Raw genomic sequence first — 23,146 nt, forward strand, 5'->3', positions numbered from 1 at the left:
TGATAACTGATCATCCACCCCTTTGAATTATGCAGGTTTAGAATGTCAACGTCACAGATCACGACGCAAAGATAAAAAGTCACTCTTTATATCTGGGATGAACAGCAAGCATACAGAGTAAAATGTTCTCAAAATCAAACACTTAATATAAATTTCAAGAGTTCAACATTACAGGTATTGTAAATAATAAATAGTAAATCCAATACAAATAAAAAGTACTGAACTCCTCAAAATCAACTATTAAAATAAATTCTCAAAAGTTGTAATCTACATTTCACAAAACTGACTATGAATTACTAAAGGTCGTGAAATGTACATCTGAGAATCCTGCTCTAATTCCACAAAAAGATAAAACAAAACACAATTATGCTACATGAAAATGACCAAATATTTAATATGGTACATTCTAATTTACAGAATTCCTATGGCTGGCTCTCAATTGAAAACCAAAACTATGTAATGTACAATCATCCTACACCAAATTACTTTTTCTGTTCAGTCTTGTGCCGCGATCTCATGCTAGCCCGTCTTGCTACATCCCATGCCTTTGGTGGAGCATAAGTGCCAAACTGTGTAGCAAAAAATGACTCATAACCAGGTGAATCAAAAGCAAATCCGGTGTGCTTTGATATCTCTCGTGGGAGTTGAGATACGGCATAGCTCCTTGCTTCAGTTGGTGAAAGCTGGTTCCCTATCTCCAGCAGCTGTGCCCTACCAGTGCTATCAATCTCATGTCTATGTATTTCTTGAACAATCTGATAATCATAGGGGGAGAACCATCTTTGAACCCTGTAACCAGATGAAGCAAAATGAATATAAAAGCCAGTGTGGTCCTAAAAACAGGTGGCAGGAACCAACACAGAGATCACCGTTTATCTGTTTATAGTGTACATCAACAACAACATCAATTTCACTAGGTGAGAAAAGCTACACCAGTGAATTGATGTCATGTTATTGTCATATATTGAATCTAAAGATAAAATATTTGGCTAGTAGTCTCACTTAATAGTTTGTCCTATAGTTTTGTATCTTTCACTACCTCAAACTATTGACTATAATCTATCTAGTCACCCTCAATATTGTGTTGCAGCCACAATAAAATAACAGTTTTATTTGGTGTAAAATGTGTGAGTACCATGAGAGATGATATTGCAGCAATTTTTTATCAGCTAAAATTTTAGAAAAAAAATTATTGCATCTGAAAGCTGGGCATCCAGAACATTAACTAAAATATTTAAAAACAAAAAGCTTTGTAGGAATGCGAATATAAAATTTCCAACGTATAAGTTATTTATATTGGTGTATCTTGATCTTTTGGTTCTGTAACTAAACTCACGCATCATCATCAGCATATTGTCATCTTTATGAATATCACAGACTAAAAGATAAGAATCATTCAAATCTGTTTCTCACCCTTGATAAACAAAGTCGCAGAAAAGTGCAGCAACAGGAACAAGTAGTAGTGTGAGGTAGAAATAGACAGTACTCATCAATACATATATGACAAAATAAACATTCTCCTGCACACAAATTAAAAATAACTTATTATGAATACTTTTAAAGGGTAAAGAAGTGCCATAGTTCATTTTTCCACACACCATACATACACAAAATGATGGGGTGGGAACTCACCTGTCGATCATAAGGAGTGGTAATCCCTGAATATATAAAAATAAAAACGAACCAAGCTAATATGCTTCCACCAACACTAATGTAGTGCCATCTTGTGATTGAATTACAAATCATAAGTAATCTCAAGTTGACGGTTACTACAACACAAGTGAAAGCCATTGTACTGACATCCCAGAGTCCAAATGTCTTTCCATCCGAGTTTTTAGCACTTAAAGTTGATGTACTCACAAAAAAGAAGAATACTAGAGACTGGTATACAGAAAAAAAGGCCCATATAGCCACGACTTTCCATTGAAAGTAGACATTTTTTATTCCCTCCATGTATAATGCGGGATATTTCTTGGATAGAGATGCACTAACATCCTGATAAAGGCACAAGTAATGAATCAAAAGATGCAATCCGTAAAGAAAGTGTATTGTAAAAATTGAAGCACAAGGCAACCGGAAATCACAAACTGTTGGAGAGAATAGGTTACCTTGTCAAATAGTCCAACTATAATCACAGGCAGTGCCGTGAAAATAACATTATATAAAGACTGATTCCAATCATCATAAAACCTTTGACCAGAAAACCCAGTTTGAAAAGTAAACCAAAACTGAGTAAGAGTAAATGTAAGATTCTTGTAAAAGAAATATAACACCACCTGCAATAAGCAAACAACAACTTTTCAAGTGTTTTTATAAATAAAATACTATGCAAGTCCAAACAATCTTAACTAGTTTATAAAAAACGACACCTTGCATATTCGCAGATATGACCAGCGGCCATGAACAAGAAGCAAATCTTCAAGGTAACGGAACTGTGCAATGGCAAAATCACTAGCCATCACAGCTTGCATTCCCTCCATTCCACTAATGCCAACACCAACATGAGCAGCTTGAATCATGCTTACATCATTAGCTCCATCACCAATACTAAGAGTTATTTTCTTTGCACCTTTCTTGACCATACTTGTGACCTGTAAGCAGAAATAAGAAATGCAAATTGGTGAAATTTCATATGCCAAATAGAACCAAATCCAACTAGGCAGTTAGACTTCTTGAAAATGAAACATTAACTATACATATAAACAAGAAAAACAGTAAAAGGCAACAACTCAATAAAAAGTTAAGGACATACTGCATGAATTTTACCTGTGCTTTCTGTAGAGGAGAAACTCTGCAGCAAACAACAGCATGACAATTCAAACTAAGATTGAGCAGCATCACCCTTAAACTTGGATCCAATGCATACATTAGACACTTTCCATCAATTATAAGTGCTAACTTTGGTCCAGATAAAGTGTGAAAATAGCTTTGTGCTTCCTCGAGGCTTTTCTTCAGTTCTTTTTTCACTTCTTCTTTAATAAATCTTGCAATTTCCACTTGGTCACCCTAAAAAATTACAGAACAGTATAATTTTCATATTAGGATACACTAAAAGATGAGCAAAACATGTAATAAAAAAGTGAAGCTTACCCTTTCTTCAACTTCTCTAATTGCATTAGTTTCTGAACTGATAACGAATTGCTTCATCTCATTGTTGATCAAATTGCATGCTGCGGCAAGAGGTGGTGGAAAAAATATTTAAAATAATAGCTCAACTTTTTGGGTTGAAAAATATATCATCATATTTGGACAATTAAAAACCATCCAAAAATTCCAACGGACTTACCATATGCTATGTTTATTGCTGTTTCAATCTTGTCTCCTGTCAGAACCCAAATTTTAATTCCAGCTCTTTGAAGAGTCTCTATGCATGCTGGTACTCCCTCTTGAAGCTTGTCTTCTATTGCAGTGCTACCAATTAAAATGAGATCATTTTCTATGAGTTCTGCCACCTGTATTATTTCTAAAGGCATCAGTAAGTGTAAAATTATTTATATTAACTTTACCATGAAGCCTAAACATTATGCACTCAAATTTATTTTTGATAACTTGAGATTTCGCACATAGTTTGTAAATTTATCAACAACAAACAACAACCACCAAGTCTTACCCAATTATCAGCTTTTGAATTTATCACTGGCAATTATTTCTAGTTTCATACAATATATAGTTCTAAGAAGAAAACAAGTGGAGTGAAAAGTATGATAAGCATTGGAAGCTATGATACTCTAGCTTCATCAGAAGGAAATAATCAAATCATAATCCAAGCATGCAAACTCTGTCGAAAAGGATAATAACAGATGATCGAGTCCAAACTTATAACACTATGGTACTGGATTGAGCATTTGAGCCTCCACCACCACAACCACCAGAACGGCCACCACAACCACATATTTATTTCACTGCTACTTCGACCAGAAAACAGAAGGTAAGTGAAAAGAAGGAGCAGACTAAGAACATAGACCTGGCTTGTGGTGCCACATTAGCCTGAGGTGAATTGGATAAGACTTGACTATAGGAAAGTGTATCTGTCAAATTAACAGGAGCGCCAATGGGAGGTTAACGCACAAGTAAACTCTCTTTTTGATAAACTATCCGGGTTTAAGTAAACTCTCAATTTTCCTGGTAGTTTACGAGTTTACAATTTTAAATTTGATTTGGCCTTAAAATGTAAAAACCTGGTGCATGTAAACTCTCAATTTTCCTGGTAGTTATTTATGTATTGTAGTATATATTGGCTTTAATAAAATGTATACATAGTTTAGTATTGTTGTGAGGGACAAATATTATGCAACGATATGAGTTGTTTTTCTACAATTTCAATTATTTATTTTACTATTCTTTTTGGTGGTATAAAGCATGCCTATTAAAAAGTTTCTTAACCAAGTACAATGATGAATTGTTGTTTTTTTAATATATGATCACATATATCATCTATATATGTCATATATCGATTATCAGGTAAACTTTTATGAGTCAAGTCTACCTGTTGAGTTTATATAGGCTCAGCAAGTTTACTTAACCTCTCAATTTTGACAACCCATGTTCAAACTACAGAGGTTGTTGACTGATATTGTTAGAATATAGAATATTGAATAATTAGAGATGTTAAAAGTTAGTTATTTTGATTATTCTAAGAAAGTCTTTATGTAGCCCTAAATGGGTAGAGAGGATAGATAGTTTTGAACGATGTAATCAAAAACAGACTGGATGTTGAACCAGTATGCTCACCAGTTCAAGGTTTAAAGGTCCGACCGGTTAAAATTAAATATTTTTTGTTTAATATTAAACATATAAAGTAGTGATAAACAAAAAAATAAAATGATTTATAGCTTCACACCAATAAATAATTTTCTTGATAAACATGTTTTGCTTTTTATGTCATATTCTTATAATGTGTGAGTTAAGCCTAACCCATCCCTACAAAACCAACTAGTAAGATGAGAGATACCCAAGCTTTATAAACACTATACGGGACATATCTCTAAGTAATATGAGACTAAATCCACTCTTTCAAATCCAACACAATGAAGGTGTTGGAGGCTACAATGAAGACAAGTCAAATACCGAATTAGGCAATTAGAGGTAGACCGCAATGAAGCCGGAAATTCCGACACATATAATTTGGAAGACTTTACTCTTAATTATTATATATGCACGACATTTTAAATTAAACATTATGCAATTCATCAAACGGTTGGCAGACTAGTAATACAAACAGTTGGCCTTTCAAGCCATTCATCAAATAGTAGACAAACAGTTTGGGGTTTCAGCAGGTTGCAGTAGCAGGCGGACTGCGAGTCGCGGTCCGGAGCGCTTTCTGGACAATCTTATTTATTTTTCCACTTAAAAAGTCAAAATTACCCTTTAAAATTAAAACATTTTATGGGTAATCTGGGCTTTTTGCTTTCTTTCTTTAGTGGGAAAATTGTTTAGCCTAGCTGTCCTTTCCATATGAAAGGCCGTTACAGACATGTTTTTTCTGCGGCACTCATTCATCCTTCTTCAACCTTCATCATCCCTCTCCTATTATCTTTCTTTTTCTTCTTTCACATGAGAGAAGGTTACCAAAGCTTCTGGTGACAATGTCGAATTTATAAAGTAGTTTGCCTGTGGACATGAGTTTATAGCACACTTGTAAAAGTGGTGCTACCATTGATGAGGGGATGGATGAAAATTATTATTATTTGAGGCCATGATCAAAACTAGGCTCTGGATGCCATACTGTAAGAAATGGTACGGGGAGAGAGAACAAAACAGAAAAGATAAAGGAATTAAGTATTTCTCATGATTTACTTACAAAGTATAATGTCTCATTTTTAGAGGTATAAGAGCTTATAACAGAACTAAGTAATTCCATTGAAGTTGAAGAATAACAATCAATTTCTTAGGAATGAAGAATTAAGAAAATTCTAGATTACTCGCAGATTTTGAAATAGGCAAGACTGTAATTATACTTGATATTTTACATCAATAAGGTGAAGCAAGTTACTATCGTTTTAGATATTGTACTTAGAAGAAACTGAAGAAATGGTAAGATGGATGTTTTAGCTTCTAAGTCATCATGATCTAAGTGGGGTTAGTCCTCACTCTACCAACCGGTTTTGTAGGGTTGAGTTAGGCTTAACCACATTTTTTAACATGGTATCCAGAGCCGACTGAGAGACAACATTTCACCGTACTTTACTCGGTTGACCCACTGTCTGCCGGTGAGAAATTTTTGACAAACCGTGTCATAACTCCGGTTTGTCTTCCATACACTGTCGTGACTCATTCCGACGTCAATTTTCAAAATTCTTCAGTCACCACCGCACTGCCGCCGCCGGCCTCCGTTGTAGCTATTGTTCCCGGCAATCTCCCAGCAAACTAACCCTACCAGCAGAAGCGTCTCCTCCGATCCAGCCGCCCCACTCTCCATAATGCAACTGTTTCAGATCCGGTCTCAGATTTTATTTTTCACTTGCGGAAAATTGTGATCCAGTTCAAACAGTCTTTTTCACCCGTTTGCGTGATATTTTCTCTCTTCAGATACTCATGACTACTCCTCATAATTTTATGCCAAACTACGATGATTTTCTCAGGCGGTATCAAAATTATCAGAACTTAGATTCTACTGCTTCGGTAGCACACACTGGTAATTCATCTACTTGTCTCTCTCAATCATCTTCTCTTGAACCTTGGATCCTTGATTCTGGTGTGTCTGATCATGTTACCGATCCGAAGGAATTGGATCGAAGTTCAGGACGGAAGATTGGCGTCGGATGTGAGTCTCAAGGCCTTTATTACCCCTCAGTGTCAGACATGCTCAGTCAAAGATTCTCCACTCACTATTCATCCTCAGTTAGGTCATCCCAGTCTTTCCAAACTACATAAGTTGGTGCCAAATTTATCGAAGATATCTAATTTACATTGTGAGTTGTGGCAGTTAGGGAAACACACTCGTAGTCAGTTTCCCAATCAAGTCAATAAACGAGCTTCGTCCCCTTTTACTTTAATTCACACCGATGTTTGGGGTCCCTATATTGTCTCTACTCTTGAGTCTAGGTATTTTGTCACCTTTATTAATGAGTTTTCACGTTGCACATGATTATTTTTAATGAAGAATAGATATAAATTATTTTCTATTTTTGAACAATTTTATCAAGAAATAAGAACTCAATTCGGTGTATCTATTCGTACCTTAAGAAGTGACAATGCCCGTGAATATTTATCCCAACAATTTCAAAATTTTATGTCACGCAATGATATTCTCCATCAAACATCTTGCCCTCACACACCTCAACAAAACGGGGTAGCCGAACGCAAAAATCAGCATCTCGTAGAAACCACTCGGATCCTACTTCTCCATGGTAATGTTCTACTTCGATTTTGGGAGGATGTTGTGCTAACGGCATGTTACCTTATAAATCGAATGCCCTCATTTGTCCTTAACAATAAAATCCCTCATTCAACATTTTTTTCCCAATTCCCACTTCCCCCAATTCCTCCCCGAGTCTTCGAATCCACATGTTTTGCACACAATCTCTCTCCTGGTCTTGATAAACTATCAGCTCAATCACCAAAGTGTGTTTCTTGGTTATCATCGATCCCAAAAAGATTATCGTTGTTATTTACATACTCTATAACGATACCTCGTATCGGCTGATGTTACCTTCTCCAAGTTTGTTCCATATTTCGAACCCAGTCACGTAACTCCAAAACCTATTCCAGAAAGTACTCTCACACCTTTTCCGGCAGTTATTAATGTTTTTTTACATGGTGATCAACTTGACATCAAAAATGTTTTATGTTTTTTTACATGGTGATCTTGAAGAGGAAGTATATATGGAGCAACCACCTGGATTTGTTGCTCAGGAGGAGTCATCGAATATGGTGTCTAGGTTACACAGGTCTCTTTATGGTCTTAAGCAATCTCCGAGAGCTTGGTTCGGCAGACTCAAAACTGTAGTACAACAGTTTGGTATGATCCGTATTGAAGCTGACCATTCTGTTTTTTTATCGCCACTCAATCCAAGGTGTATTTATCTTATTGTGTTTGTAGATGATATTGTCATAACTGATAGTGATCAGTCGGGTATACTCCAATTAAAACAACATCTCTCAAATCAATTTCAGACAAAATATCTTGGTAAACTCTGTTATTTCTTGGGTATTGAGGTAGCCTAATCTAAAGATGATTTGATGATTTCTCAGCGGAAATATGCTATGGATATTTTGGAAGAAACGGGTTTGTTGAATGCTAAACCAGCTGATACTCCTATGGATCCAAATGTCAAACTACTATCCAATCAGGGGGAGTCTATCTGACTCAGGAAGGTATAGTAGATTGGTTGGAAAGTTGAATTATCTCACAGTCACTCGTCCAGACATTTCTTTTGCAATTAGTATGGTAATTCAATTCTTAAATTCCCCTTGTCAGGAACACATGGATGTTGTTATCCGGATTCTAAGATACATCAAATGTACTCTAGGAAAAGGTCTGGTGTATGAAGATAAAGGACATACTCAGATAGTTGGATCTCTGATGCTGATTGGGCAGGATCATCCATTGATAGACGATCCACCTCTGGATAGTGTACTGGTTGGAGGAAATCTTATATCTTGAAAAAGTAAGAAACAAAACGTAGTTGCAGAATCAAGCGCCGAGGCAAAGTATAGGACCATGGCAATGGCAATATGTGAGCTTATTTGGTTAAAACAGTTGCTCAAGGAACTTCAAATTGAAGAAGCAACACCAATGACACTTATTTGTGATAATCAAATTGCATTGCGCATTGCTTCAAATCCAGTCTTCCATGAGAGGACCAAATATATTGAGATAGACTGTCACTTGGTCTGAGAGAAGATCGAGTCAGGTGACATCGTCACAAGCTTTTTAAACTCTACTGATCAATTGGCATACATATATGTAACAAACTTGGTGCATTTGACTTATATGCTCAAGTTTGAGAGGGAGTGTTGATATTTGTAAATATATAGTGTTAAGAGTCCCACATCGGATAATATATGAGCTGAACATGTGTTTATAAGTGGGACTCTTAACACTATATTTACAAATATCAACAGGTATAAAGCACAAATTCATCAGAACAGCACAGCTGCCGCTTGCAATTTTAGCTTTCAGAATCCAATGAGGTTAGAATTGGACTGAAAAAAAAATAAAAAAAGCGACCAAATTGACAAACTACTACAGAAAAACTATCATCAAAAGAATAGTTTAGAATGCAATTTAACTAATTAACACTAATTATTGCAAAAAATATAAATACATTGATACTAATTATGCACAGAAAAGCTTCCATGTTATGATAAACAGTACCTCGTCTAATTTCTTTTCACGGTCATGTAAAGAAGATTTGGCCTGGATAAACTTCTCATTCCAGCTCTCATAAACATCTGGATGCAATTCTTTGTAAGCCAGGCATAATGTACGCAGTCCAGAAGATCCAAATTGCTCCAAATACTCCCTAGTGATTTTCTTGATATCATTGTTGTATTCAGCCAGTCTCTCATAGATTACATTATCAGCACCCTGTGAAAAGCAAGTTCTTCAGAAGATGTCATCCTCCTAGCCAAACCCAAGCAACTTGTAAATCACATGGTTAAACCTCAAGAAACTATTACCTTGCAGTATAGTACAAGCCTTCCATCAGGACAACGACATACAACTGACTGACGCTTCCTTGTACTAAAAACCAAGCAAAGATTACAAGTATTGTCAGAATAAAAAGTTTAGACCTTTAAACTATGTATCAGTTGGAGGGAGGTTACCTATTAAACTCGAGCACATTGAGAATCTCATAGGATAAATCTTGAACTTTGCCCATCTTCTCAACATGAGATTCTTTAACATAAATTGTCGTAGGTGTGCGCCTGAAAGAATCTATCGGATTAGCATCAACTCAAAATAGAAAATATCTCAAAATCAAGCAGCTCTATTATTGGGAAACTAGTAAGCGAAAAAAGAAATTTAGGGTTTTATAATTTATAGTAGTAATGCACTCATGCTGCCATTGCATCTCACACAATAGCTCAATTCATACTCAGCCAAAAGATTGTAGAGCAGACTTAACCTCATTCTTGATAAAGAAATTGTAATAATAAATGGAGGCCTACAGAAGGAGGAAGAAAATATATAATTCGTAATGAAGATAAATAAATTAAATCGAAATATGTAAGATACCCTTGAAAGCTTAACAAATTTGTCTAGCATAAGATCCAGACACACAATGATAGGTCCTGGACTATAGTTTTCAAATATTAGGAATGAAGAGAAAATAAAGAATCAACAAAACAAAAAAGAAATCTCCAAGAACTCGTTATTTATGCAGAGCAAGCTCTGCCAAAGAAGAGAATTCTGTTACAGAATTCTGACAAGTCAGTTTCATTACAAAAGAATCAAGACATCTCTCTACTCTACCCGACCAACTTCCATCTTCCTTTTAGTGCACACATTTAATATCCTTCTCTCTTGGTCCCTAGCAACACTCCCCTGGACAGAAACCTTGTTCCCACGGTTAAACTAAAACCAGGAATCTGCTCTGTCATAAAAGAGACATGCTTTCAAGTAGCTTCATAAACTGGCTGCCTGTGCCCCTGAGCCAGTACTTGCTCTAAATACCCCCACTCCTCCTTGTCTCACACTACCTTCCTGAAACGAGAGACATGGAAAATGGGTGTATGCAAGCTATATCCGGAAACTGAATTTAAAAAGAATTGAACCTACTTGATGCTAGTGTGATCGATCCCGGATAGAGGAATGGATATGACTGATCCCAAAACATTGTTGACTGTGATAACCAATCATCTGTGCAAAAGGTGTTGAAGGATGTAAATTGGGTTAAGTTACGGATGAGGAGATAAAAACACTTTAAAGAAATGGAACTTCGAAGATTGTTGAGAGGCCAAGAGACAAGAAACCTGTCGGTTGCAGGTGGATCAATACGGTCTTGCATAAATCATCGGATGGCACACTTAATCAATACAAGGCAAGACTAGGAGCTAATAGTGTAACAGCACAGTTAGCCAAACAAGGCATCAGATTTGTTACTAACTGTGCAGTCCCTAGATGGGTATTTATACCCATTGCTCTCTATGTTGTAACTAATTACTGATTTGAGCAAATACAAATCAGAGAATGCAATCTATTTTCCCCCTCTTTCTCTTTCTCCCCAAATTTCAATCACTGTTTCAGTTTCTAATATGTTATCAACAACAGCAACAACCAAGCCTTATTCCACTAGTGGGGTCGGCTACATGGGTCATAAGCCTAAAATTGTTCCCCAGCCACGACTTCTTTCTGAAGGTGATTCCAATCAAACCAATCGTGAATCTGTTCCCACACCTTTGATTTCTACTTCGAAGAACAACTTCAAGACATTAGCTCAGAAAATAAGGCTCAAATTGGATGAAAACAATTTTAGCTCCTAGAAGCAATAGCTTGAAGGAATCACACAAACTCGTAAGTTTCACCGTCATCTGGTGAATCCTATGACCCATCCTCGCTCTCTTTCGTAAGCTGATAGGAGCAACAATGTCGAGAACCCCGTGTATCTGATATGGGAACAAGATGTGCTACTGTTCACTTGGCTTCTCACTAGTCACGTGTTGTTCGATGTGTTCGATTGCATCAGGTTTGGGAGGAGATTCACAAGTACATTTTTGTGTGTTGTTCAGTGCATTCAATTGCAGCAGGTTTGGGATGAGATTCACATGTACATTTTTGTGAGTTGTTCGATTCGTTCAATTGCATCAGGTTTGGGAGGAGATTCACAAGTAAATCATTGTGCATTGTTTGATGTGTTCAATAGCATAAGACATGATGTTGTCCTCCATCATCTTCTGAAGGTTGGCCGAATTATGAATCATAGATATGTTGGATATCATTAGAATAAACATTTTTAGCCTTCTATTGAATATAATAACATGTTGTATATGAGCGAAAGTAGACCAACAGCGAAGACTCAATAATTGACATAGAAAAGACCAATTAACAGTCTGCTTGTTTCCAGCGGCCCTGGAGCAATGTTTGCCGCCTTCTAAGTGAGATGATCTAAAAGCTTTTTGTCCAAGAAACCACATGTTTACAGCATCCGACCAATTTAAGTCATTTTCACCGTTGAGTTACTCAGAGGTTATACTGGGATGGCCCGAGAAAAAAAAGGAAACAAGGTTCGTACCAAAGGAACCAGACTTGTCCCTTTTTTATGGATCTAAATCAAAACTCATCTTTGAAAACCGTAGAAGAACAGTATCAAAGAGATTAATGCAGAAAAGTCACTGAAAAATACCAAAGACACTTGAACAGTGCCAAAATGCAAAGAAAACACATGAGTGGGACCCACTGGCCAAACTATGGCACAACATAAAGGAAACTTGCGGAGACCTTGTTGGAGGTCTGACGATGGCATGTGGCCCTTTTGCGCCCGCGAGATGGTAGGAGGGAAACACACATGTGGTGGCACGTGTTGCTCCGCGGTGGCTTCAGGGACAGACCAATATGGTGACGGCGAGTCTGATGGTGGAGTTATTCTAACACTTTGGGTTGTGTGTATTGGACTGTTAAGGGGACAGTCGTAAGTGACTGATGGCTAGAGTTTTTGTGACTTTTGAGAATCGGGCAGAACGTGTGGTCTGGCACCACCTTTGAGAGTAAGTTTTGGTACTGAATGGTGCACTATTCCTTTCTCAGGACAATTACATCAGAGATTTATTTGCTAAAGCAAACATGACTGGTGCAAAGGGCATTCACACACCAATGGTCTCCAATCTAAAGCTATCAAAATATGGTTCTAATTATCTTGCAGATCCTACATTCTACAACTCTATTGTGTGTGCCCTGCAGTATGCAACCATTACAAGGCCAAAAATTAATTTTGCTGTCAATTCCTATTACAGCTTCTTGAGAGTCTCTGGACACTGTAAAACGCACTTACACTACCTCAAAGGCTTTTCGTATCATCGTTTACTGTTGAAACCTACCTCCACATATCTTCCTTTGTCTCTTGTAGCATTTTGTCCCTTGTAGCCTTTTTTGATGCAGATTGGGGTGCAGATCTTGACGATAGAAAATCCACCTCTGGCCCATGTGTCTATCTTGGTGTCCCAATTTAGTCTTTCAATTGTCCAAGAGACAAACTTTGGTAGCTCCTTCAAGCACTGAGGCAGACACAGACTCTGAAGTTTTCTAGATTCAGTCCCTTCTCATTTATTTGAAAGTTCCTTTCAAGATTCCAATTTTATTTTGTGACAACTTGAGTACTATTGCATTGTCAGATAATTTTACTTCCAGGTTTTTCTATTTATTCAGGATTGAGTTGACATATCTCTGTAAACAGGGATTGGTGTTTAGGCTTTTGTATACATCAATATCAAACTACAATCAAGTTATTCAGTAATATTCAAAGTTATTACCAATATCAAGTTATTATTCCTCTAGTTGCCATGTTACTTCTCTACTTGATGATGTACTCATTCTGTGACAGTTTTTCACTTAATTGCTTAAAGAGAAACCTGAAATAAATAGTCACGGTTTTGGTAGAGAGAGCAAGCATAAACCAATCAACCTATAAAGTGTTGTTCCCAACAAATTATGTTAGAAGGTTTACTAATCTAAAAAATTTCATTAAATACCAATAAACCAAAAGCCAGGAAGTTGGCATAATCTAAAGGTTCAGTTTTTTTTTGTTTCTCTTTCTATTGATTCTCTTAGATTTTGGGCTGACATAACTTTACCTTACAAAACTGGCTTGTAAGGTGGAGAATGTGAACCACATAATAATCACATTTTCAATTCATGCTTCATCCAATGTGGGACTTCTCAACACACACTCTCACGCATAAGACTGGACATTTGGAGTGTGACCGGAGTGGCCCGGTGGTGGGTAGCCCAACGGGCCATTTTGGACATTGGGTTGGTCGGTTAAGCCTAACTCAACATTGCAAAACCTTCTTGTAAAGGTGGAGAATGTCTGTCACTTAAATAAAAACATTTTAAAGTCATAATTCATCTAATGTGGGACATCTTAACAGGCTGACAGTTTTAAACAACTAACACTCTAGGATAAACATGTAGATGTCTACGGTCATAAATGTAAAAAACTGTTGGAAAATATATTATTTCCAGTTTTATTATTGTCTTTAATACTACCTTTATTTTTCTTTATTCTCCATTAACGAGAAAATAAATTGTAACAATTGTATCTTCACTATATAAACCAGCCTAAGACTGACGAATAAAATATAACAGTTTTTACCTATTTTTTTCCAATATGGTATCAAGAGCACTGGGTTAGGGGTTACCGTAAAAGTTTTCCTCAACCTATTTTTGTTGGGTTATGGGTTACCATAAAGCTTTCCTCAACATATTTTTGTTGAGTTAGGGGTTACCATAAAAATTTCCTCAACATATTTTTTTTTGTTCGACCCAATTCACATACCCGTTTAGCCTCCTATGGCGAATGACAACAACAGGTGGCCTTCCCCATCACAGGCCTACACTGGATCCAACCATGACGACCAACCACAACCTGAATCGGACATCGACCACGGAAACGGCGGTGGCCGCGGAAACGGTGTACATGAGGAACCACCGGTGGTCATAAACAATGGCAGTAATGACGGCAACAATGGAAACAGGAACAACATTGTTTTTGGTGACGGTTATTCCAACATAGGCGGTAATGATAAAGAGGGTTCCTCATACTCCCTCAAGGTCAATATCCCTAAAATGAATGAGAATAACTATAATGAATGGCTCAAACCGTTCGATTGATATTGGATAGCAAAGGAAAAATTGATTTCTTAACAGGAGCAGTAGCTGAACCGGCAACAGGAGACCCTCGTTACAAACAATGGAAGTCGGAAAACTCCTTGATTATTGCGTGGCTGGTAAGCTCTATGGAAACTGGAATAGGTAAGCCTTACATGTTTTTACCTTCCGCAAAGGATGTGTGGGAAGCTGTTAAGGAAACATACTCTGATATTCAAAACTCTTCTCAAATTTTTGGTTTAAAATCAAAATTATGGCATGCGAAACAAGGTGACAGGAGTGTAACTGCGTATTACAATGAACTGTTAACACTATGGCAAGAGTTAGATCTTTGTTATGATGACAATTGGAGGTGTACAGAAGACAGTGTTTTGTTTCTCAAGAGGCAAGAAAATGATCGTGTATTCATGTTTCTCGTTGGGCTCAATAAAGACCTTGATGAGGTAAGAGGTAGAGTTTTAGGAAAAATACCATTGCCAACTCTTCGTGAAATTTTTGCAGAAATAAGAAGGGAAGAGGCACGGCAAGGAATTATGATAGGCAAGACACAGCGAAATTCTGAATCTAAAGGCTCAGCTCTGGCTACTAGGAATCTTGACGAGGGAAGAAGGCCAGACAAAGTTCCTTGGTGTGATCACTGCAACCGCGAATGGCATACACGTGAAACTTGTTGGAAGCTCAAAGGTAAACCTCCTAACTAGAAGAAGAAAAGTGGTCGTGCATTTCAGGCTAGTAATTCTGATCAAGGGCAGCAACCTCCTCCGTCTCAGTTTCCACTCACTATGGAACAACTATGGAGCAACTAGACAGACTGTACAAACTCCTCGAGTCTCCAACCCCTTCTTGCTCTATAGCAACAAAAGGTAATTTTGTATTTTTTAGTGTCAGTCCCAGTCATACTTGGATAGTAGATTCAGGAGCCTCCGATCACATGATAGGTGAATCTACTTTGTTCTCTTTATATAGTCCATGTGCCGGTAATCAAAAAATAAAAATTACAGATGACTCTTTTTCAATCATTACAGGTAAAGAGTCAGTTGTGTTGTCTCAAATGTTAACTCTTAAAAATGTCCTTCATGTTCCAAATTTATCTTGTAATTTAATATTTGTGAGTAAATTAGCCCAAGATATAAATTGTCAAACTAATTTTTTCCCTTCTCACTGTGTCTTTCAGGATTTGAACTCGGGAAAGATGATTGGCAGTGCTAAGGAGAGTGGAGGACTCTACTACCTTGACATTGGATCTGCATCACAATTACTTTCACAAACAATAAGTTCCTGCTTTGAGTCTCTTCCTGTTTTGAATAATAAAGATGACAACATTATGGTATAGCATTTAAGATTAGGTCATCCTAGTTTTCATTACTTAAAACACTTGTTTCCTAAGATATTTCACAATAAAAACTTTTCTTCATTTAAATGTGAAGCATGTGAATTTGCAAAGCATCATCGTTCCCAGTTTTCAATACAACCTTATAAACCATCAAAACATTTTTCTATTATACACAGTGATGTTTGGGGCCCTAAGCGTACAAGTACACTCTCTCAAAAAATGGTTTATCACATTTATAAATGACCATACAAGAGTATGTTGGGTGTACTTGTTAAAGGGAAAATCAGATGTTTGTCAGGCTGTAAAGAATTTTATTTTAATGGTGCAGAACCAATTTCAAACAAATATCCAAATCTTTATAAGTGATAATGGCAAAGAATATTTTAACACTATCCTGGGTGATTTTTTTCTAAAAAATGGGATTGCACATCAAAGTTCATGTCCTACTACTCCTCAACAAAATGGAGTGGCCGAAAGAAAAAATAGACATTTACTACAGGTTGCTAGAGCTATACTTTTTTCAAATAAAGTACCAAATTATTTGTGGGGCGAAGCTGTTTTAACAGCTGCGTATTTAATTAACAAAATGCCCTCCAAAATTCTCAAATTTTAAACTCCTATTAACGTCTTCAAAGAATGTTTTCCTAGTACTCGTATTTTAACTGATTTGACTTTAAAAATCTTTGGTTGCACAGTCTTTGTTCATGATAATAAAAATGTTAGAAAACTTGAGCCGCGTGTTATAAAATGTGTCTTTGTTAGATACTTCCCAATCCAAAAAGGATATAAACATTTTGATCCAAAAAATAAGAAAATGTGTCACTATGGATGTTACATTCTTTGAAAATAAACCTTTTTTTGATGACACTCATCTTCAAGGGGGGAGATAAACGAAGACTCGTTTCAAATTGAGGACATGAGTTTTTTAAATAACTTATCTTTACCAATATCACAAAATTCTAAGATTTTTACACTTGTACCAGGCTCGCTTGGTGACTAAAGGCTTTACTTAGACCTATGGTATAGATTACTCAGAGACATTTGCTCCAGTTGCAAAATTGAACACTGTCAGAATTCTTTCGTCTCTTGCTGCTAACATGGATTGGCCTTTGCATCAGTTAGATGTTAAGAATGCCTTTCTTAATGGCGATCTAGAAGAAAAAATATATATGGACATTCTTCCTGGCTTTGAAAACAAACTTGGATCAAATGTGTGCAAACTAAATAAGTCTTTGTATGAATTAAAGCAGTCCCCAAGAGTTTGGTTTGAAAAATTCACTCAGGCCATGAAGAAACAAGGGTACATCCAAGGACAGGTTGACCACACCTTGTTCACAAAATTCTCCCACGATGGGAAGTTGTTGTTCTGATTGTTTATGTTAATGATATTGTTCCTTACAGGAGACGATACAGTGGAAATGACAAGAGTAAAAGAGAAATTGGCAGTAGACTTTGAAATCAAGGATCTGGGATTCATGAGATATTTTCTAGGTATGGAGGTTGCTCGGTCAAAAAATGGTATTGTGGTTTCACAGCAGAAATACATTATAGACTTGTTGAAAGAAACAAAAATGAGTGGATATCGTCCTGCAGATTCCTAATGCTAAACTTTGGGGAGAAAGTAATGTTTCTGTTGATACAGGGAGATATCAGAGATTGGTTGGGAAACTGATTTATTTGTCACAAATCCGACCTATTATACACAGTGATGTTTGGGACCCTTACCGTACAAGTACACTCTCTCAAAAAATGGTTTATCACATTTATAGATGACCATACAAGAGTATGTTGGGTGTACTTGTTAAAGGGGAAATCAGATGTTTGTCAAGATGTTTGTCAAACTGTAAAGAATTTTGTTTTAATGGTACATAACCAATTTCAAACAAATATCCAAATCTCTATAAGTGATAATGGCAAAGAATATTTTAACCCTATCCTGGGTGATTTTTTTCTAAAATATGGGATTGTACATCAAAGCTCATGTCTTAAAACTCCTCAACAAAATGGAGTGGCCGAAAGGAAAAAGAGACATTTACTAGAGGTTGCTAGAGCTCCACCTTTTTTCAAATAAAGTTCCAAATTATTTGCGGGGCGACGCTGTTTCAACAGCTGCGTATTTAATTAACAAAATGTCCTCCTAAATTCTCAAATTTCAAACTCCTATTAACGTCTTCAAAGAATGTTTTCCTAGTACTCGTGTTTTAACTGATTTGACTTTAAAATCTTTGGTTGCAGGGCCTTTGTTCATGAACATAAAAATGTTGGAAAACTTGAGTCACGTGCTATAAAATGTGTCTTTGTTACTCCCTAACCCAAAAAGGATATAAATGTTTTGATCCAAAAAATAAGAAAATGTTTTGATCCAAAAAATAAGAAAACGTTTCATGGATGTTACATTCTTTGAAAATAAATCTTTTTTTGATGACACTCATCTTTAAGGGGGAAGATAAACGAAGACTCGTTTCAAATTGAGGACATGAGTTTTTTAAATAACTTATCTTTACCAATATCACAAAATTCTAAGATTTTTACACCTGTACCAACAGAAAATGACCACGATTCTTTATCTGATCTTACTCCTGTCATGAGTAAGGAACCTTGTGAATTCGAGCCTACATTTTCTCTTGTAGAAAACAATGAGAATCCTGAAAACAATGATAATGATGATCTAATTGAAATGCCACAAAATAATGAGTCACTTCAACAAAACAAATTTGAATTAGGAAGCAGGACTTGGAAAGGTTTTTGTGAAAAAGCACCATAAAGAAAAGGGCAAGTCCACATCTCAACACTACCAGAAATCTGAACCGGGGAATGATCAATTTCCTAACAAAAGAAAAGGCAAGTCTATCTCTGTTTCTGAGAGTCGTATTTTGTATCTTGATATAGATGATCCTGTTACCATTAAAAAACCTGTCAGATCTTGCACTAAACATCCCATGTCCAATTTTATATCATATTCAAATTTGTCTTCATCTATGTCTGTCTTCACTTCAAAATTGTCTAGTGTAGAAATTCCAAAAAGTGTACAGGTTGCTCTAGAAATTCCAAAGTAGAGGAAAGTTGTACTTGAGGAGATGAAAGCTCTAGAAAAGAACAAAACTTGGAGTGTTACGTCACTATCAGATGGCAAGAAGACAGTTGGATGCAAATGGGTGTTTACTGTGAAGTATAATTCAGATGGGTCAATTGAAAGGTACAAGGCTCGCTTGGTGGCTAAAGGCTTTACTTAGACCTATGGTATAGATTACTCAAAGACATTTGCTCCTGTTGCAAAATTGAACACTGTCAGAATTCTTTCGTCTCTTGCTGCTAACATGGATTGGCCTTTGCATCAGTTAGATGTTAAGAATGCCTTTCTTAATGGCGATCTAGAAGAAGAAATATATATAGACATTCCTCCTGGCTTTGAAAACAAATTTGGATCAAATGTGTGCAAACTAAATAAGTCTTTGTATGGATTAAAGCAGTCCCCAAGAGTTTGGTTTGAAAAATTCACTCAGGCCATGAAGAAACAAGGGTACATCCAAGGACAGGTTGACCACACCTTGTTCACAAAATTCTCCCACGATGGGAAGTTGTTGTTCTGATTGTTTATGTTGATGATATTGTTCCTTACTGGAGACGATACAGTGGAAATGACAAGAGTAAAAGAGAAATTGGCAATAGACTTTGAAATCAAGAATCTGGGATTCATGAGATATTTTCTAGGTATGGAGGTTGCTCGGTCAAAAAATGATATTGTGGTTTCACAGCAGAAATACATTAATAATTTGTTGAAAGAAACAGGAATGAGTGGATGCCATCCTGCAGATACCTAATGCTAAACTTTGGGGAGAAGGTAATGTTTCTGTTGATACAGGGAGATATCAGAGATTGGTTGGGAAACTGATTTATTTGTCACAAATCCGACCTATTATACACAGTGATGTTTGGGACCCTTACCGTACAAGTACACTCTCTCAAAAAATGGTTTATCACATTTATAGATGACCATACAAGAGTATGTTGGGTGTACTTGTTAAAGGGGAAATCAGATGTTTGTCAAGATGTTTGTCAAACTGTAAAGAATTTTGTTTTAATGGTACAGAACCAATTTCAAACAAATATCCAAATCTCTATAAGTGATAATGGCAAAGAATATTTTAACCCTATCCTGGGTGATTTTTTTCTAAAATATGGGATTGTACATCAAAGCTCATGTCTTAAAACTCCTCAACAAAATGGAGTGGCCGAAAGGAAAAAGAGACATTTACTAGAGGTTGCTAGAGCTCCACCTTTTTTCAAATAAAGTTCCAAATTATTTGCGGGGCGACGCTGTTTCAACAGCTGCGTATTTAATTAACAAAATGTCCTCCTAAATTCTCAAATTTCAAACTCCTATTAACGTCTTCAAAGAATGTTTTCCTAGTACTCGTGTTTTAACTGATTTGACTTTAAAATCTTTGGTTGCAGGGCCTTTGTTCATGAACATAAAAATGTTGGAAAACTTGAGTCACGTGCTATAAAATGTGTCTTTGTTACTCCCTAACCCAAAAAGGATATAAATGTTTTGATCCAAAAAATAAGAAAATGTTTTGATCCAAAAAATAAGAAAACGTTTCATGGATGTTACATTCTTTGAAAATAAATCTTTTTTTGATGACACTCATCTTCAAGGGGGGAAGATAAACGAAGACTCGTTTCAAATTGAGGACATGAGTTTTTTAAATAACTTATCTTTACCAATATCACAAAATTCTAAGATTTTTACACCTGTACCAACAGAAAATGACCACGATTCTTTATCTGATCTTACTCCTGTCATGAGTAAGGAACCTTGTGAATTCGAGCCTACATTTTCTCTTGTAGAAAACAATGAGAATCCTGAAAACAATGATAATGATGATCTAATTGAAATGCCACAAAATAATGAGTCACTTCAACAAAACAAATTTGAATTAGGAAGCAGGACTTGGAAAGGTTTTTGTGAAAAAGCACCATAAAGAAAAGGACAAGTCCACATCTCAACACTACCAGAAATCTGAACCGGGGAATGATCAATTTCCTAACAAAAGAAAAGGCAAGTCTATCTCTGTTTCTGAGAGTCGTATTTTGTATCTTGATATAGATGATCCTGTTACCATTAAAAAACCTGTCAGATCTTGCACTAAACATCCCATGTCCAATTTTATATCATATTCAAATTTGTCTTCATCTATGTCTGTCTTCACTTCAAAATTGTCTAGTGTAGAAATTCCAAAAAGTGTACAGGTTGCTCTAGAAATTCCAAAGTAGAGGAAAGTTGTACTTGAGGAGATGAAAGCTCTAGAAAAGAACAAAACTTGGAGTGTTACGTCACTACCAGATGGCAAGAAGACAGTTGGATGCAAATGGGTGTTTATTGTGAAGTATAATTCAGATGGGTCAATTGAAAGGTACAAGGCTCGCTTGGTGGCTAAAGGCTTTACTTAGACCTATGGTATAGATTACTCAAAGACATTTGCTCCTGTTGCAAAATTGAACACTGTCAGAATTCTTTCGTCTCTTGCTGCTAACATGGATTGGCCTTTGCATCAGTTAGATGTTAAGAATGCCTTTCTTAATGGCGATCTAGAAGAAGAAATATATATAGACATTCCTCCTGGCTTTGAAAACAAATTTGGATCAAATGTGTGCAAACTAAATAAGTCTTTGTATGGATTAAAGCAGTCCCCAAGAGTTTGGTTTGAAAAATTCACTCAGGCCATGAAGAAACAAGGGTACATCCAAGGACAGGTTGACCACACCTTGTTCACAAAATTCTCCCACGATGGGAAAGTTGTTGTCCTGATTGTTTATGTTGATGATATTGTTCCTTACTGGAGACGATACAGTGGAAATGGCAAGAGTAAAAGAGAAATTGGCAATAGACTTTGAAATCAAGAATCTGGGATTCATGAGATATTTTCTAGGTATGGAGGTTGCTCGGTCAAAAAATGATATTGTGGTTTCACAGCAGAAATACATTAATAATTTGTTGAAAGAAACAGGAATGAGTGGATGCCATCCTGCAGATACCCCTATGGATCCTAATGTTAAACTTTGGGGAGAAGGTAATGTTTCTGTTGATACTGGGAGATATCAGAGATTGGTTGGGAAACTGATTTATTTGTCACACTTCCGACCTGATATTGCTTTCTCAGTTAGTGTAGTGAGTCAGTTTATGCATTCTCCTTTCGAGGAACATCTTGAGGCAGTCTATAGGATACTGAGATATTTGAAGGGAAATCCTGAAAAAAGATTATTTTTTAAGAAGGCTAGTGAAAAAAATGTGTCTATCTTCACTGATGTCGATTGGGCAGGTTCAATCACAGATAGAAGATCAACCTCTGGATATTGTACCTATGTTTGGGGTAATCTTGTGACATGGAGGAGCAAGAAACAAGGAATTGTAGCAAGGAGTAGTGTAGAGGCCGAGTTTAGAGCTATGTCTCAAGGTATTTATGAAGGATTATGGATCCTTAAAGTCCTAGAAAAAATTAAGATGAAAATTGAGCTTCCATTGAAATTGTACTCTGACAGTAAAGCTGCTATTAGCATAGCTCATAATCCAGTTCAACATGACAGAACCAAGCATATCGAGATTGATCACACTTCATAAAGGAGAAGTTAGATGCGGAAATCATATATCTACCCTTCGTGACTTCAAATCAACAAACTGCGGATATCCTGACCAAAAGTTTGACAAGGCCTACTTTTAAGTATTTGATAGACAAGTTGGACATGATAGATATCTATGCACCAACTTGAGGGGGGTGTTAGAAAATATATTATTTCCAATTTTATTATTGTCTTTAATACTACCTTTATTTTTCTTTATTCTCCATTAAGAAGAAAATAAATTGTAATAATTATATCTTCACTATATAAACCAGCCTAAGACTGACAAATAAAATATAACAGCTTTTACCTATTTTTTTCCAATAAAAACATTAGACAAGATTGGAATGAAGATATATAATTTATATTTGAGACTAAAAATTTGGACAAAGGATCCCCGTCCTCTTAAAAAGAGGAAACTG

At 36.3% G+C, this 23,146-nt stretch overlaps 1 protein-coding gene across 1 annotated transcript in view; it reads right to left on the minus strand.

Annotated features, from left to right (window-relative positions):
• Nucleotides 1-219: 219 nt before the first annotated feature.
• LOC127075178 (phospholipid-transporting ATPase 3) overlaps nucleotides 220-23,146 on the minus strand; it is a 35,080-nt gene continuing 12,153 nt past the window's right edge. The window contains exons 17-27 of the mRNA XM_051016657.1: nucleotides 9,772-9,873; nucleotides 9,625-9,688; nucleotides 9,320-9,532; nucleotides 3,287-3,452; nucleotides 3,091-3,170; nucleotides 2,767-3,006; nucleotides 2,370-2,591; nucleotides 2,109-2,276; nucleotides 1,633-1,995; nucleotides 1,414-1,520; nucleotides 220-789 (exon numbers count right to left, since the gene is read on the minus strand). Of these exons, the coding sequence (XP_050872614.1) occupies nucleotides 483-789; nucleotides 1,414-1,520; nucleotides 1,633-1,995; nucleotides 2,109-2,276; nucleotides 2,370-2,591; nucleotides 2,767-3,006; nucleotides 3,091-3,170; nucleotides 3,287-3,452; nucleotides 9,320-9,532; nucleotides 9,625-9,688; nucleotides 9,772-9,873 (2,032 nt within the window). The 3' untranslated portion in view covers nucleotides 220-482. The remainder of the gene's footprint in view (nucleotides 790-1,413; nucleotides 1,521-1,632; nucleotides 1,996-2,108; nucleotides 2,277-2,369; nucleotides 2,592-2,766; nucleotides 3,007-3,090; nucleotides 3,171-3,286; nucleotides 3,453-9,319; nucleotides 9,533-9,624; nucleotides 9,689-9,771; nucleotides 9,874-23,146) is intronic.

This window comes from Lathyrus oleraceus, chromosome 4 (assembly GCF_024323335.1).
Source record: "Lathyrus oleraceus cultivar Zhongwan6 chromosome 4, CAAS_Psat_ZW6_1.0, whole genome shotgun sequence".
Taxonomy (NCBI): domain Eukaryota; kingdom Viridiplantae; phylum Streptophyta; class Magnoliopsida; order Fabales; family Fabaceae; genus Lathyrus; species Lathyrus oleraceus.